This window comes from Corvus kubaryi, unplaced genomic scaffold (genome assembly GCF_017639235.1).
Source record: "Corvus kubaryi isolate FWS band 111438036 unplaced genomic scaffold, C.kubaryi_AGA036_p1.0 66, whole genome shotgun sequence".
In the NCBI taxonomy this organism is placed as follows: Eukaryota; Metazoa; Chordata; class Aves; order Passeriformes; family Corvidae; genus Corvus; species Corvus kubaryi.
In genome coordinates, this window is record NW_024582054.1 from 5,490,156 (window position 1) to 5,506,663 (window position 16,508).

The 16,508-nt window shown below is 35.4% G+C and overlaps 1 protein-coding gene across 14 annotated transcripts in view; it reads right to left on the bottom strand.

Moving 5' to 3' along the window:
- RYR3 (ryanodine receptor 3) overlaps positions 1-16,508 on the bottom strand; it is a 201,778-nt gene that overhangs the window by 75,742 nt on the left and 109,528 nt on the right. For 11 of the 14 annotated variants that reach the window (XM_042047577.1, XM_042047581.1, XM_042047586.1 and 8 more), the window contains exons 40-51: positions 14,470-14,743; positions 12,622-12,736; positions 10,744-10,876; positions 9,660-9,763; positions 7,236-7,371; positions 6,154-6,334; positions 5,583-5,688; positions 4,271-4,391; positions 3,500-3,669; positions 2,653-2,873; positions 2,185-2,275; positions 637-777 (exon numbers count right to left, since the gene is read on the bottom strand). In XM_042047577.1, the coding sequence (XP_041903511.1) occupies positions 637-777; positions 2,185-2,275; positions 2,653-2,873; positions 3,500-3,669; positions 4,271-4,391; positions 5,583-5,688; positions 6,154-6,334; positions 7,236-7,371; positions 9,660-9,763; positions 10,744-10,876; positions 12,622-12,736; positions 14,470-14,743 (1,793 nt within the window). The remainder of the gene's footprint in view (positions 1-636; positions 778-2,184; positions 2,276-2,652; positions 2,874-3,499; positions 3,670-4,270; positions 4,392-5,582; positions 5,689-6,153; positions 6,335-7,235; positions 7,372-9,659; positions 9,764-10,743; positions 10,877-12,621; positions 12,737-14,469; positions 14,744-16,508) is intronic. The other 3 variants (XM_042047585.1, XM_042047575.1, XM_042047584.1) reach the window with 1 other exon arrangement.

Sequence of the window (16,508 nt, forward strand, 5' to 3'; positions counted from 1 at the left end):
GATCCCAAGCAAGCCCAAAAAAGTGTTTACTCAGTAAGACATTTCTCCTATCAGAAATGCAACTTATTCTTACTGAGAGAAAAACTGAGTAAAAGTCCCAATATCACACTTTGTAAGAGAAAAATTGAAAAGTGTTTATTTCATAGTATGTTGCATCATATCTCTTCAGCTGGGCAATAGCCAGAAAACTAAAAAAATACAAATATATATTTGAAGACAGACAATTTATTCTGCCTATACCAACAATTTGATAAGCACATGCATATATTTATTAAAATTAATTTTATGTCAGTAAAAAGTAATTTAAAATCTTTAGTAGAGCCAAGGTAGGAGAGCAGACAACACTGACATGTTAGTGCAGTGAGAACTAAACATTACGTGTGTGTATATACATCCTCATTACTAGTGTAAAGCTTATGGGTATATCAGGCAAAGATTTGACATTTCATCCATTTGGAGAGAATCTTTCAAGATTCAGTATTCAATTTTTCAGTTCATTAAAAGCATTCATTGCTGTATCTCCCATATTAGATGAAACAACTGTTAAAACAGGAACTTTCTGATCTTGGCACAGCAAAGTATCACTGTAATGCTTTTATATCCTCCCCATAATGTAATGTGAATTGCAGCCATTACCTTATGAGACAAGGAATCAAATATTCCCCAGAAAAGTTTTTCAGTTAAATGTAACTCCTCTTCTGCTGCAATTCCATAGCTTCCCATTCCTGAAGGCAGACAGTAGTATTTCCAGCACTGCTCATAGTGATTTGTCAGAAGCTAGATTTTCAAGAAATAAAAATGCATGTGAAACATTGGTATTTAACAAAATAAAAAATTGTTATATTAAACAGTTACAGGAGTAGTATTATTTGTATCTGTCCTTTCATATTCTGTGGCTCATAATAATGGTGTCTTTTTCTTCTTTTTCTTTTTTGGAAGAGCAGCAGAGCCCATATTGTGACAGTATAAAGCCTGTATTATCTCCAGCTCCTGCTGTGGGATTCTCAATGATTACAAGGAGTAGAAAAATTTCAGGATTGTCACCATTTGAGTACAGACTAGCTCACAGGATAAAAGTAGAGACAATGAAATGGGTGTAAGGCAGGACATGATAGATTCTGATGAAAAGTTTTACAGATTCAAATTGATTTTACTCCCTTTTACTGTCCTTTGCAGCTGATGGTTTTAGTATTATTCAAAACACTGCAAAAGAGACCTGCAGTTCACCCTCTCGGCTGTGATTGCGCAGCTCTGGAAAAACTGATGGAAAGGACTATCATACAGGAAATCTGTAAAGTTAAAGAGCTAGTATATGTGATTATTGGTACATTTTCCACATAATTTCAAATTTCTACCAGTTTCTTCTGTGGAACTAAAAATTCCTATTCCAAGGAAAACTTCAAAATTTCTTGTAGTATCAGACTAGAATCTTGATGTTTTAGTTTTTACTGAAATTCTCTATAAGAAGGAAAAATAAAAATTTAAAAACTGGAACAAACACTCCCTCTACACCACACTTGTAGTCAAAAATTAGTGATGTTCCAGAGTATGTTTGTGAATATGGCAACTCTGCTTTAAAGTATGATAGAGTTTCAATTCTTTCACAAGAAGACACAGACCTAAGATCAGGCTCTTTTATCCCAACAGAAAAGTGAAACAAACCTGACAGAATAGTTCTAAATAAGATTTATTTGTCATCTAAAAATTGTAAACCTTCATTTACAGAACAAGAGGATAGATAAGAGTTCAGTTATATAATACTCAAAAATAAAAGGTGAATTTTCTTCCCTGTATCCTGTCTCTTAGATTTCACTCAAAATTCATTCCTGAACTGTGCATCCCACCAAGAGCTATTATAGTTCATATAGCAGAAGAATAAATATCAAGATAACACTGACATTTAAACTGATACATTCAAATACTCTTCTGCTGGAGCAAAGGGAAAGTCAACAGTTCATTATAAAAATTCGCATAATCAGTTTACTGTTTGCATTAGGCATAATTTCAAAAATTTTTCAAATATTACATTTAATTTGAAAGACTTTACAAAACAGTAACATTATTATCAGTTCAGAAGTAATTTTACGCTGCTTTACCCTTCCCATTCAGTTTTTAATAAAAAGACAACGGCAGTTTATTTTAAAGTTTTATGCCAGATGAGTGTACAGAAAGTAAAGTATTTACCTTGAGAGGCATTTTACAGTATTCATTGAGCAAGGGCACATCAAAAACTAGCCTTCTCAGCAGCTGTTGTAGCATGGAGGGACGCAAATGGCTGTAATTTTAAAAAGCAGATGCTATTAGCAACATTCATACAGTTCAGTGTAAATGAAATAAAAAATTGAAGTCAATTTACATAATGGAATACAAAACACTCATTAGAAGTATTTTGAAAAAAACATTGCTAGGGACTTAAGGAATCTCACTATGCCTCATCTACCTATAGAAGAATATAGCACAGAAAGTTGTGCTACTTCTGGACCCTCTTAAGCGAACAGACAAATCTACTTTTCAGTTCTTGAGATAACACTGGTCATTTATTTTGTGCAAGAATAAAACAGCCTTAGGTTTACACTATAAGCCAAGAAAGAAGTGGTTGAAATACGTATTCAACACAAAATAAATTAACTTCTAAACAGGTGTCATACATACTGGCAAATAGCAAGCAGGCATTCCTCAATAGCATCTCTTTGGGCTTTCGTAAGGGACCGTCCCTTGGATAACCTATATATTGTGTGAAGCATGGAGTCAACCAGAGAGGCATGATGCTCTGTTCCAGAAAAGAGGGGAGCACATCTTTTGAGTAATGGAAACACAGCTGAGCAAATATATCTATTTAGTGCGAGAGCGGCCTCTGTGGTACTTAGAGAAACCTGTATGAAGTAATAAATGATTGTTAGTTTCACACTGGGTAAAGGTTAATGAATATGAATGCTATAAACATAGTAATGTAATAGTCCTTACGTTCCCTAAGTGGCTGGGTGCTAACATGATATTCCCAGTGTACACATGAGGACTAAACTAATTTCTTTTTCAACTGGAGAAAATCCAAGCCATCCATGTACATCCTGTCTCTTGCGCCATTGCACTCTGAACCAATAGCCGCAGAAAAGAAAATGCAGCTTCTGTCTTTAAACAGGTTAGAAAACTCCACTAAGCATTAAATAACACTTTTCATCTCAATTTCTTCATACACCTGGATTTTAGTATAATTATTGGAAACAAACATTAAATAAAAGCAATCATTAGGCCTCTACAGTATTTTACAGCCTGTATCAAATGATTTTAAACTACTTTTACACTTCAGAAGGTTACTGAATGCTTATAATCAGAATTATGCAATATAAATTAATAGTAAGTGAATTAATATTGATTTTTTTACAGTGAGCCTATAATACCTCTTTTTAAAAAGCTGTTTTGACTTGAAATTCCATTTTTTTACATTTACAGAGCCACTACATCCAGCCACTGCACCTAAACTCAATAGTGAAATACGTACTGTATCCAGAGAGGCAGAGGCTCTTAAATCTGGTAGAAATCCAACTTCCAATAGGTGAAGGAGGAAGCTTTGGTCCTTAATACCATAGACACGGTCCAAGAAGAGTACCATGGGTGCTTTGTGATCAGGACAGAAACTGGCAGACATGTCGGGCTCATTTACAGTGCCATCTACACAAATATACAATATAATTTTTAAGAGTAGATAAGTGATAAAACGAGAAACACCAAAACAATGAAAGACATTATAATTATATTTAATGTGTAAAATCACATACTCAAAGAAAATTATATTCTTGTTCAGTTTTGTCCTATGCTGAAAAAGAATAGTTTAGAATATTAAGTTTTTATTATTTCAAAACCCCTATTATTTTGCAATTTAATTGTCTTTCACTCTTAAATGAAAGCTTAGAAATGAATGGTAAAATATTCCACAAATGACTGGATAATGTGGAAATACAAAGGGACTGAGCGCAAGTTTACATATTTTAACTAAAGAGGTGGTCTCTCTAGAGCCACTGCTGGAGACAAAGTACTGGCCCATTAGTGTGACCCTTTAAAGTATTTCTTATGCTCTTACATTCTCTTCTCCACAGGAACAAATATCTGTGCTACTGGAGCAGCTCTAATCAATACAGATCTAAGTAAAATTTGAAGAACAGTTCTCTGCTTGCCTTGAAATCTAACAAAACCGCTCTAATTTACACCTGAAGGCTGATGTGGCAAAAGACTTTTGTAAATGATAAATAGCAGAATGAAAGTATTGAATTACCTTTGTTAACTGTTGACAACTTTAGTGGTATACTTATAATACCCACCAAATCTTCAGTTGGCACTAGGGATCGAAGAATTGACCTGATTCGAATAGCTTCCCCTTTTCCACTTTGAATAAGCTGTTAGAAAAATTTTTCAATTAAGAAATATATCAATTAAGAAATTAAGAAAATTTTCCTCAAAATATTTCTATCAATATTAATTTTTTAAACACTGAAAGAAAATGCACTGAAATTCAATTTATCTGAGAGTGAATGAAGTTGCCAAGTTCAGCTGTTACTACTTCTGTATCTGTTCTTATTTTTACAACAATTATTATTTCACAATATTATAAATTCCCAATAACTCAAAAAACTCCACGTTGATAAGATTCCTAAACCAACCGGATATGGTGATGAACTCAAAACTTATGAAATGTTCATGCTACCTAGAGAACCCATGGTGACAGGTTTTGAGCTTGGTTTTTTACACTACAAATGGAGGCAGATCTGTGTGATGTATCTATGCATTTTTCTACTATTTCTATGCTGTAAAAACTTTGAGAAGCATTTACAACAATGAGGTAAGCAATTCCTTTCAACTTCTAGCAGAAATCAGATACTCATAACCTATGTCTGGAAATCTCTACTAGTAACTCTCATAACACGAAACTACTGTCTCTGGCAATAGAGTGCTACATATAGCTAATAAACTTAACAGCTTTTGTAATAGTAAGTAGGGAGGCTGAAAGCCAAACTTATTTTTCTTATTGGATTGAGATACATAGAGCATTTTCAGCTGGGTTTAAGCTACTAAAGAATTTTAAGCACCAAGCAACAGTCAGTCTAATTAAAACCAATCTTGCATGTGGCTGTTACAGGCATTACAGCTGAAACAGCTATTTTACATATTTTTCAGTGTATTCATATGAAGTGGGCACTGTATTTCATCAATGCACACTAAAAGCAGCCCTGTATCACATTCTTATAAAATTGATTTTTATGGCTTTCTAGAGAATAGTAAAGGGTCAGTTTCAGAAGTTATTATACTGGTCTCTTAATTGTGCAACACTTCTAGTTCATATTTGCTTTGATTCCATAGTCATGTAAAAATTATCAAAATTTTAGATAAGTAAAAAAGCATAAAGGAATCAAAAGACCATGGTTCTTTATAAACAGCTTGCAGGGAATACATCTACCTAGATATAGCAAGAAGCCATAAAGTCTACCTTCTGAAGTGAAGCCTTTGAGTAGAGAAAGGTTTCGTTAAACATGTACAGTTATGTTTACAAATCTCCTACATTTTCTGAGTGAGTGGTAAAATGAACTTACATGCATTTCTGGTGCACAGCGTCCAAGTAAATCTATGAGAGCTGAGTAAAATGACATGATTGCATTTCCCATGTGCACAGTCTCCTCTTCCACCTCCTCCTCATCACTAAAAAGTAAACAATAACAGTGAACATTTTTGCTAATCTAGGTTTACAGCTCTACTCTGGAGCTAGAGACATGATCTAGAGACTATTCATCAGACATACTCATCCCTTTGGCTCCGGACTAAAGGGATTTTGTCCCTAGGGTAAGCTTGCAGTTGAACTGTAATCGCTGACTTCGCATGAGCTTTCTACCTCCCTCTTTTACTTTATCTTAACTTTAGCTTCATTCCACAGCAGTCTTCTCATTTGTTTTGTCCTTCAGGTTTTTCTCTCTGTAACTCTTATTCCACTTTTATCTAGCTAATGCTTTCTGAATACCATATGACAACTGCTCGGGGATGTGAATCTCTAATTCTCTCTGTTTGTATAATGCCTTACACAACAGGGTCTATTATCCACATAGTGCAAGCATGATTGAACCAGCTATTAAATCCTCATTTGCCAAACAAGCATTCACATTTACTTACCCTTCCCTTTTATATGCCTGGGAAGGAAGGTCACGACTAGGATTCTCTGAGATCCTGATAGCTTCCTGCATAGCAGCCAGCAAACCATTTCCTCCTTCTCCCCTAAGGTCTGGCCCAAAGCACTCTGGCCGTCGGATAAGGAGCTTGACAACAACACTTGCATTTTCCTCAACACTTTCACCTAAGGACCAAAAAGCACTACATGTATTTTCTCCTGAAAGGTATTCTTAAGTCAGAAGAAAACTTCATTTTCTCCTAATTGTTACAAAATATAAAACAAATCCTCATCCTAAGGCACCGGAGCTGAGACTCCCCTGCAGCCCATGGTGAAGACCATGATGAGGCAGCTGTGCCCCTGCAGCCCATGGAGGTCCAGAGGAATGCAAAGATCCATCGGCAGCCCATGGAGGTCTGTGGTGCAGCAGAGATCCACCTGCGGCCCGTGGAGGAGACCCACACTGGAGCAGGGGGATGCCTGAGAGGAGGCTCTGAACCTGTGGGAGGCCTGTGCTGCAACAGGCTCCTGGCAGGGACCTGAAGACCCATGGAGAGTAGAGCCCACACTGGGGCAGGTTTTCTGGAAGGGCTTGTGGGGAACTCACACTGGAGCAGCCTGGAAGGACTGCAGCCCATGGAAAAGTGCCCCACATTGCAGCAGTTTGTGGAGAATTTTTTGCCTGTGGAATGGACTCACATTGGAGAAGTTTGTGGAGGACTGTCTCACATGGGAGGGACCCCATGCTAATGCACAGAAAAGACTCTTCTCCCTGAGCAGTGGCAGGGACATATTGATGCAACCCCCATTCCTGGTCTTCCTGTGCCAAGGAATTCCTAACATGATTTGCTACCATGGCTACAGGTTAATCTACTCAATTATGTGATTTGCAAAAAAAATTAAGAAAAAAAAATAACGACGAAGGTTCAAAAAAAATTATAATAATAAGCATACACCAATAGTCTCATGTTTGCAATGAGAAGAGTATGCATTAACCTCTCTTCAGATTTAACATATTTTTATGGTTAGGAAATCAATTTAAAGAAAACCTGTCGATGAAATTTGGATGCCAAGAAATTAGACTTACTGTTAGCAAAAACTGCAAATCGTAAGAATGACAGGTAACGCTCCCCCTCTATTGGGTTCCATCCAATGTCTGGATATCCTTTAGCCAGCAGTACTGGACAACTCTGCAGGCCACAACCTGCCAGGTAGGTAACAACCTGTAATACAGAAGCAATCATTTATTCATATGCTTAGAAATAAATTTCTAAAAATAGCTATAAGGCAGAATGAGTGTAGTATTTTTTTTCAGTCACAAGGTTTTTTATATACTGGACACTTTACCTAAGAATTTAACAACATAGCTCATTATTTTATCAGTCATAGGGGTGTTTTTTTAATGAAAAAAGGCTAGCACTCTTTATTTCTGAAGCTACCCAATTATATGATGACATAAAAATACAACAACGTGAAAAAATGTGGAATGTGAAAAGTAGAATAAATCTTCTGGAATCCAAATCTTTTTGACAATACATATACAACAACTAAAATACTATTGAACAACTTTAAAAATCACATCAACAACCATGTGTGGTTTATTTGCTACAACAGCAAAATAAACATTGCATCAAAATTTTATATATTGTAATTCTAATTTTAATGGATATGAAAACCATTACATTTTTCAGAAGACTGATACATATCAATGAGCAGTTTTAAGTATGAACCCAGAAAGATTAAAAATTTTGGTAATACAAGAATTCCTAACATAACGTTTCTTATCAAGAGGAGTACCTTTAACTAAGGGAAATCTTTGAGAAATTACAACAAATTTCTTTAATTATAGTAAACTGAATTTCAAAAACATACAGAATAAAGAGTTTAAATTTGCAATGGCAAAAATTCAAAAGTTGTCTACATGTAATTTATTTATGTTGCACACAGTTGTTACAGTATAAACTTTAGTCACAAAGAAATGCTGTATCATTCTGTGAACGTGGTGTCTGTCACATCCATCAACTAATATCCAGACATTATCAGTTTTTTCTAGTTATTTAGTATATAGATTTATTTACTGAATAACCTCCACATACTGCACTAGATAAAGTTATTGACTCACCAAAGCCAATACAGCATGATTCTTACAGCTAAAATGACTAATGAATTTGAGAAGCCCAAGTCTGAGCCACATACAGCCTGATATTTTCAGCATAAAATAGTGCTTATGAAGTGCTTATGTTACAGCTGATATCTGTTACTGTTTGAACATTCAGCACATGTACAGTGCCAAGTATTTCAGTAAGCAAAGTGCCAAGTATTTCAAGGTAAGCAATCAGTAAATGAGAAACATGGTCAACAGTGAAATTTAGTTTAAGTGACTTGCTCTACAGTAGTTTCCACAAAAATACAAGACAGTCACTGGTAGTGTTCCAGTCACTAATGTTGTATCCCAAGGATTGATACCAATACCACTCAATGTTTTATTAATGACAGGACAGAGTGCACTCAGCAATTTTGCAGGTGATACAGAATTGCAAATTCTGCTCAACAGTATATTGCCTAGTAAGTATATTGCTGCGCTGTCTCACACCCTTTCTGCTCATATTCCTGTCTTCCCCAAGCTATCACTGTAATATGCCCATTTATTTCAATTTCATAGCTTTTCCTCTCCCACACCATATGCTGATCACAAACAGTCCCACAACCAGTTCCACTGTTATCCCAGGATTCTCTGCACAGAGATTTTCCCTTGTGCTAAGCTATCATTTAGGTGTTTAATTCTTCCCTCCATTTATATTAAACCCTGCCTTCTGTTTTCTGTACCCCAGTGCTCTGCTAACATATATGACTTCCTTTCCCTGCTTTCCTCCTCTTCTGACCATGCACTTCCATCTCTTAATCTGCTTTCCTCCTGTGATATACAAATAACTTTCATGCCATTTTTAACAATATTTTACCACATTTCCATTTCATCCTGCCTCTCCTCAGATTCCCCTTTATTCCTAACCTTTGCCAATGACTTGAATTCTGGATTCAGTTTTCCACTGCAACTACCCTTAAAATCCTGTTCCATCTTTCATCTTCAAATAACCTGCCTTTCCATTCTCTTAACTCTAACTTCCATCCCCACAAACCTCTATGATTTAAGCCAAAAGACCTGTGTCCTTTTTTACTATTCTCCTCTTAATTCTCAGTTTTTTCCTCCCCAAACAACACTTCTTGATATTCCTGCTGCATGTCTTTCTTGTTGTCATCCTTTCTACCTGATAACAATAGTGAAAGCATGCAAAAGACAGAAACAAATCTCTTTTGCTGTGATTCTGAATAAGCATAAAGCAAAATCAAGGACTACTGCTTAGTCAACCTTACCTTGAAACAGATACATAAATTGGTTATTTCTGAGGACATCATATCCAAAAACTACTATGACCAAACTTGCCCTTTTAAACCCTTCTAGCACAAGTACACAATTTATTAAATGGGTAAATAGGTCAGAGTGGTCACCTACCTTATCAAGATCTGGCTCCTCCAATGCGAGTGCAAGCTCATTGTTGTCCATTACAGAGGCTGCGGCCACATCGAGTGGTGTCGAACCTCTCATTGAAGGAAACGCTGAAGAAGAAAGTTAATACACAGTAATTAAATGGAGTTTGCAGTAATCACATTCGTGCAGCAGAGGGCAGCAATCACGCTGGAATCTAGAACGCAAATATATTCATAGTACATTTTAGGGCAGTTTTTTCAAGAACACGGTCAACTGTTTTCAATTCTGTGAAAATGCTGAAATTTTTTCGGACTTCACATGCATATGTGTAAGCATACTCAACTCAACCACAGTGGTTTTAAATACAAATTTAAAAAATCAGTATTAACAATACAGCAAATCAGAGGAATACTATTTCCTTAAGAGAGCAACATGTTAACTATGTAATTCTGCACAGCCTTATCAATTCATTATTTTAAAATATGTCTATGTTTAGCAAAAAGAGACATTCAAGCTTCAGTTACCTGTTTTCTTTCTTTAATATTTTCCAATTTTCTGTGTTTTTTATGGCCAAATGCAGGCATGAATAGCTAAATCACTGTGAAATCACACGCTATCTCGCCTTGACATATTTTATTATTATAGCCATCTATCAGCCAATCAAATTTCCCTTGTGTTACAAAATCTAATGCACATGCATTAAAAAACATACACTCAGTGTTCAAAAGAAAAAAATATGAAATTTACTCCAGTAGCCTAAACTGTAGAGGCAAGGAAAATTAAACCAGATGAAACACGCAAGCACCGTAAAGGGTCAATTTAATCTTAGATTTCAAAGCACAGCTATTTTGAATGGAAAAAATGTCAAACTGTATGTTGAACATTAATTTTTTAAAGGTGTTTAAAAACACAGATTCAGACTATTCTGTTTCTAATACAATTCATAGACACATAAGCATGAAACAAAAGTGGAAAAAAAAAAGAGTTAAAGGTGAAATCACAAGGTGGTTTAAGCATGTTTCAGCTTGCAATACAAATTAGACACTAGTCTTGTGATATCACAGTTGCTCCTACTCTTGCTTTTAGGTGTTGCAGCTATGTGGCATACCCAGTCCAACACTGCTGTTTTCCAGTAAGTAGCTGAGATGCTCAAACATGGCCTTTTGGTTCTGACGACTAATGCGACAGAAGTAGCACAGGAATCGACAACAGCTTGCCACCATCTTAGGAAAAACGATCTGCTGAAGAAAAAAGTTGACAAAGCAGTGAAATATGTTAATTACCAATCTGTTCCAGTTCTTCCTGCACTCCTAACAAGGAAAGTATAGTGAAGTTACCAAGGTGATAAGCAACTGACAGTTGCTTTGGTTCTAACTTGAGAAAGGACCCACATTTCCTTTTAACTTTCACATTCATTAGGCCATTAAAGTGTTGAAAAATCATTTTGCAGAGGACTATAGGAGACATATCAGTTTGAACTGACAAGTTTTTACCTTCCCACCATTCCTTCAGAGACAATACATGCCTCAATACAGCCTCATGATTAAACCATTTATTCCAAGAAGCTGGAGATCTAGCTTAAACAATCTGCTGCCACAACCTAGAAAAATGCCCAATCCCTAAACCAGAGACTACACTTCATGACTGCTCATCCTATCTCTTGAAGCTGAAACACTGAACAGAAAGAAATGTTCACTAGATACCTACTGACTACATGAAATTCATAAAGACAGAGACGTAAAATAGGTTATTTTGGGTGGCCAGACACATTTAATGGCACAACACCAGGTTACTAAGCAGGTTTCTAAGTCTGCATTTCTTTTGAAGGATATAATGGTAATTTCTGTAAAGCATTTTGTAGATCTGTGTTATTAAAATTTTATATGAAAAAAATTTTAATAGAATTAGAAGACATTGCTGGGCTGTTGTGGTTTTGGGTTTCATGGGTTTTCTATCACTTTTGGCTCTATGTAAAAGCTGTAGCAAAACCAGGGTGTTGTAACACCTATAAATTATCAAAGTAATAATCATTTTATAATTGATTATAACTTGCCCTGAAATGCAACAGAAAAACTAAAACTGGTATGTGAATACTTGGTAAAACTGCAATGGTATAGGCAGATTCAATGTATAAGGATTTAAGAGAATTATATGAGTTAAATGACCATAGAGGCAAAGAAAGAGTGGTGCAGCTTCACATAGAAGACAATCAAGTTACGAAAAATTGAAGGACAGAGAAAAGATAAGCAAAAGGTAGTATGTTGGGCTAAAAATTGTTCCAAATACATAAGAAGAATGAGTTGCCAGGCAAAAGGAATTTAGATAAGCACTACTGGGATCAGAAGAGATGCCTCTTTTTGGGATGGAGGCAACAGGATAAAAATATCACGCACAAGCAAAGGGAAGAAAGAAAATACATGCGCTTCACTTCTCACTTTCTTCAGGAGCGAAAATTTTCAGTTAGGCTTCTCAAAATTTATACCACTCTGCCTTTAAAATAACACATATATATTCAAGCATAACACTAAGAAAAGGGAGAACACAACACTGCAAGAAAATTTTTTGCTCAATTCAAGTACATGAATTTGAGCATTAATATTTAAACTGTTGTTAGTCTCTTGTTATAATTTATTGGTAGTAACACTTCATCTAAAATGAAGAGGTAAATTTTCCTAGCAGAGCTACACCTCCAATAAAGGCAGTTAAAGGATGTATTTAATTTAAGAACAAAACATTTTACAATGCTATTAAAAGAGAAATAAAACGCCTATAACATCTCAAGTTTTAAAAATCATGTCCTAGACTACTGGGCTTTCCCCCCTAGTACTATAAAAAATATTCTACTTTTTTCATTAATGAATATTTTAATTTGGACGAGCAAAATCTAGCTTACATGGGATATATTTTCGTTCACTTCTTAAACATCCTAATATATTTTTGGAGAGGTTCAAAATGCAAAACATATAACAAGTTGTGATGAAATTACCTGAGATTGATCTCCTCCAAGCACATTTACCATCACATCCATAACAGTCTCATGCATGCCTAAGACTCTCATTAAGTTAGGATGCTGATAAAACACCTTATTGTTCATTATATCCCTAAAATGGAAGAAAAGACAACAATTTGTTTTTAAGAAACCTCAAATTCACTTAAGTCAATGCACTGAGATTTCAGAAGTATGCATTCATTGTATTAACATAATTTAAAATTCTTAGAATTCAGCATAATACAAAAACACCTGAAAACAATATGCTTCACATTTCAATATGCTGTCATTTCTCTAATTGATTCTTCATAATAAGAATATTAACCTCCAAATTATTTAGAGATGGCAATTCTTCATCTCAAAATTGCTCCTACCATCTGTTCTGTTTAAATAAAAAAAATTATTCTGTGGTGATCTAAGTGGAAAAGAATATGTTTTGTTAGCTTTTAAATTGAGAACAGGGATCAAGAATCTGCTTGATATATAATCAATTATATTTCTGCAGTAACCCCTTAATTTCCTCAGTTCATAAAGTAAAGACAATAAATAGACTTAATATTTAAGGCTATCTGTTACATGCATTTCATCAATATCTCCAAATTCTGTCAGAAGTGGCATACGGGTCCATTATGAAGGACTATTTTAACTTTTTCATTCTCCCCACCATTCTTTCAACATTTTCTAGAATCTGCTGTATTGGTTTCATAATCCAGAACACAATTTGTGTGTTTCAAAATAATCCAGGCATCAGATGTCAGTAGAAGCCAGGGATTTCTACATTTTAGGACAACCTGTTTAAAAAAACATGGCAAGTAACAGGCATCATGCCTGCTCTAAAGAAACACAGAAAACTGAGAATGGATGACTCTCAATGCAGCACTTCTTGGAAGGTGCTTATACACATACCATGTTTAGGCAAAATTTATCCTTTATCCCTCATATAATTCTCAGCCAATTTACAAACTCAGCATCAGGGACAAATTGGGTAATACTGTCACACACTGCCTAATGAGTCATTGCTATGACTTGATCAATTCAAATGAACAGATTAGTCTTCGCAATTTTTACAAAAAGCAGTACAATTTTTACATTGAAATAGTAAGAATAATGGAACTTTCTTACAATTGTTGAAAAGGAGAGAAATTGCTTAATATTACTGAAGAAATAAAAATAAATACAGTTCTCAGGTAACAATACTATAGTTTTCTCTCTTTCTAAATGCACCATTTTAACTGAAGTAATTAATTTTCTGTCATTTTTTTTCCTTCTAACATTAAATGGTCTGACCAGCATTTAGTCACATGAGAGGAGTAAAAGACATTCAGGCATGCACCATAATACTGCTGCTTACAGAGGTAATTTTATAGCAAAGATGCAGAAAATATTCTCACATCATCATGTGCTATATAAAGGAAATTTCTTCCGAATTCCCAATTGAAAAGACACCAGAACGTTTATTCACTCATGTGTGAAATATAAGATGGGCTTTAATTTTGGGAAAAATGCAGTATAGATAGACACCAGCAAAAATTTTAGTGATCTTTTTCTCCAGAGCTGCTAAAACATGTACTTTGATGAGGGTTTAAGCATCAGGCTTAACTGCAGTAAAATAAGTCTATTTTCTGTAGATAATACCTTAGCGCACAGAAACTTTGACCCTTTTGATACTGTTACAGAGATCATTTGGAGCCACCTTGGAAATATATGTGAAAGTGTAAATCTCTGGTACATACTTACACTTCAGTACAGCATTTATTTTAATTTAGGATCAAAAATTATAGGATTTACTAATATAAACCAAAAGCTTCACACCAACTTAAAAATAAAATTCTGTTAATTCCATACCCTAATCCATTAATCATTAGCAATTCCTCCTCTTTTCCCATCCTCACACTGAGAAGTGAGCGAATCTGGCCCAGTGCTGCAAGCAGATTAATGGTATCCTTCACAGAGGTAGCACTAATAGTGTATGCTTTCCTCAGGGCTTGCAGTAGCTCACCAATGCTGTCATATTGCCTACGAAGGAGGCTGTACATAATTCGAACTAATTCAGGATCTTGGATCTGATCTTCCTGGGACCAGCGCACCATTGTCTGTGATATGAGCTCTTTCAGTGTAGCTAAAAACAAAATACATTAAATGTTACTAGCTCTTCCAACAGAAAATGTCAAAAACATGTAATATAATAAAATACGTAAGAGTAGACAACAAGGCAGTTGCAAAAAACCACAAGCAGACTGAATAGGATTTTTAAATTGGAAAAGCAACTTTCAGATCTTTCAAGATAAGTGCAATGTTCTTGAGAGATAGAAAACAATAAACATCTACTTAGGGTTCAAGTCCATATCAGCACTGTTGACAATGAACATCTTTTAGTTGACCATGACTCTGAGAAGCACCCTTGTAAATTAAATCTTGCATTAGACTTTTAATTTATCTCCCATTTCTATATCAAGTCACTGTCACTTGGGAATGCTCTTTCTAAAAACATTGTATTGTTTGGAACTACAAAATAAATATTGATTGAAGCGCTTCTATTGTAGACATTGCACATTCAGTGATGCTGAAAACAATTTTGCTGAGCCCAAAGTTTAGGAAATTTACCTGAAAACTAGACACATGTTCCACTCCTTGTTCCAACAAATGCTCATGCTTGATAACAGGTAAAACAGGAAAAATCATCTTCCCTCTTAAAACTAGACAAGTTTCTTTCTTCTATTACCAGTAAACATACCCCCTGACTTCCCCAAAGTTCTTCCAATGGCAAAACCAGCTCCCTCCGACTTTTGATCACTAAAGTGTTTATCCACTAAATGTAGATGCATTGGGGTTTGTGTCTACACTATTCCTTCCCTTGCTAACACTTTCTTAGTTTACTTAATGTTGTATTTATGCAAACCCATCACTAATTCTGAGGTTCTGTTCAATAATTAGGCTTTCAATCTGTGGTAACAAATTCTGTACGTCACAGAGATAGCCCTACTCTTAGTAGCATGTCATGCCTCATTTCAATTTTGACTTGATAGTAACAAAAGTCCTATAATCATTATTAACAATAATTCATTGCTTCTATGTGTTTATTTTCAGAGTTTTAATTTGGTTTTAAATTCAAAATCTACTGATTAATCAGTAATACTAGGTTGAAATTGGTGGCATTCCTCCCTTGGGTAAAAGTTTGTTTGTGATTAGAAATGAACATATACTTAGAGGAAAGGAAGATTTATCTGTAGTAAGTAGTTCCTTCTTACGAATATTCACACTCTGAGTATGTACGACCAAGGCCAAGACACTCAAGGCCGGAGATTTTAACCTTGGAAGGAGGTACACATCATGCCCACCACCACGCCTCTTCATGGACATAAGAGGATTGGGGGTACCTCAGGCACTCATTTCCTTTAATCTCCAAATTCCAAATTTCTTGATGTGTAAAGGGGAAGTGCACATATTGACTAAAAATCTCACAGTCTCTGGCTACAGTCAAGTATATATTTATATAATTTTTCATCATGCTTTGAGTGACTTAATCCATGTGCATATTTGTAATATGCATCACTCCAAGGAGAAGTCATCTGAAATTTCTAGAAAAATAGACACTGAAGGATTGTTTGTCCAATCAACATTTCTCATGACTCTAAGCTCTGGTACATGAAATAAATGAACCGCTCTCTTCCAAGGACCTAACACCATGTGCCCTGAGGCTTTAGGAGTGAATATTTCCTGATTCATGACAATAGAATCCACATGATACCTGGAGAAGAAATGATACTTCCAGATGCTGAGTAGGTCCTGCTACCATTAAAGAGAGAGCAGATGCTAACAGATGAGTCACTGAAGAATGAAGCCCTGTTTCATGCAGCATATCAGATTGTTGTAAGATTTAATGT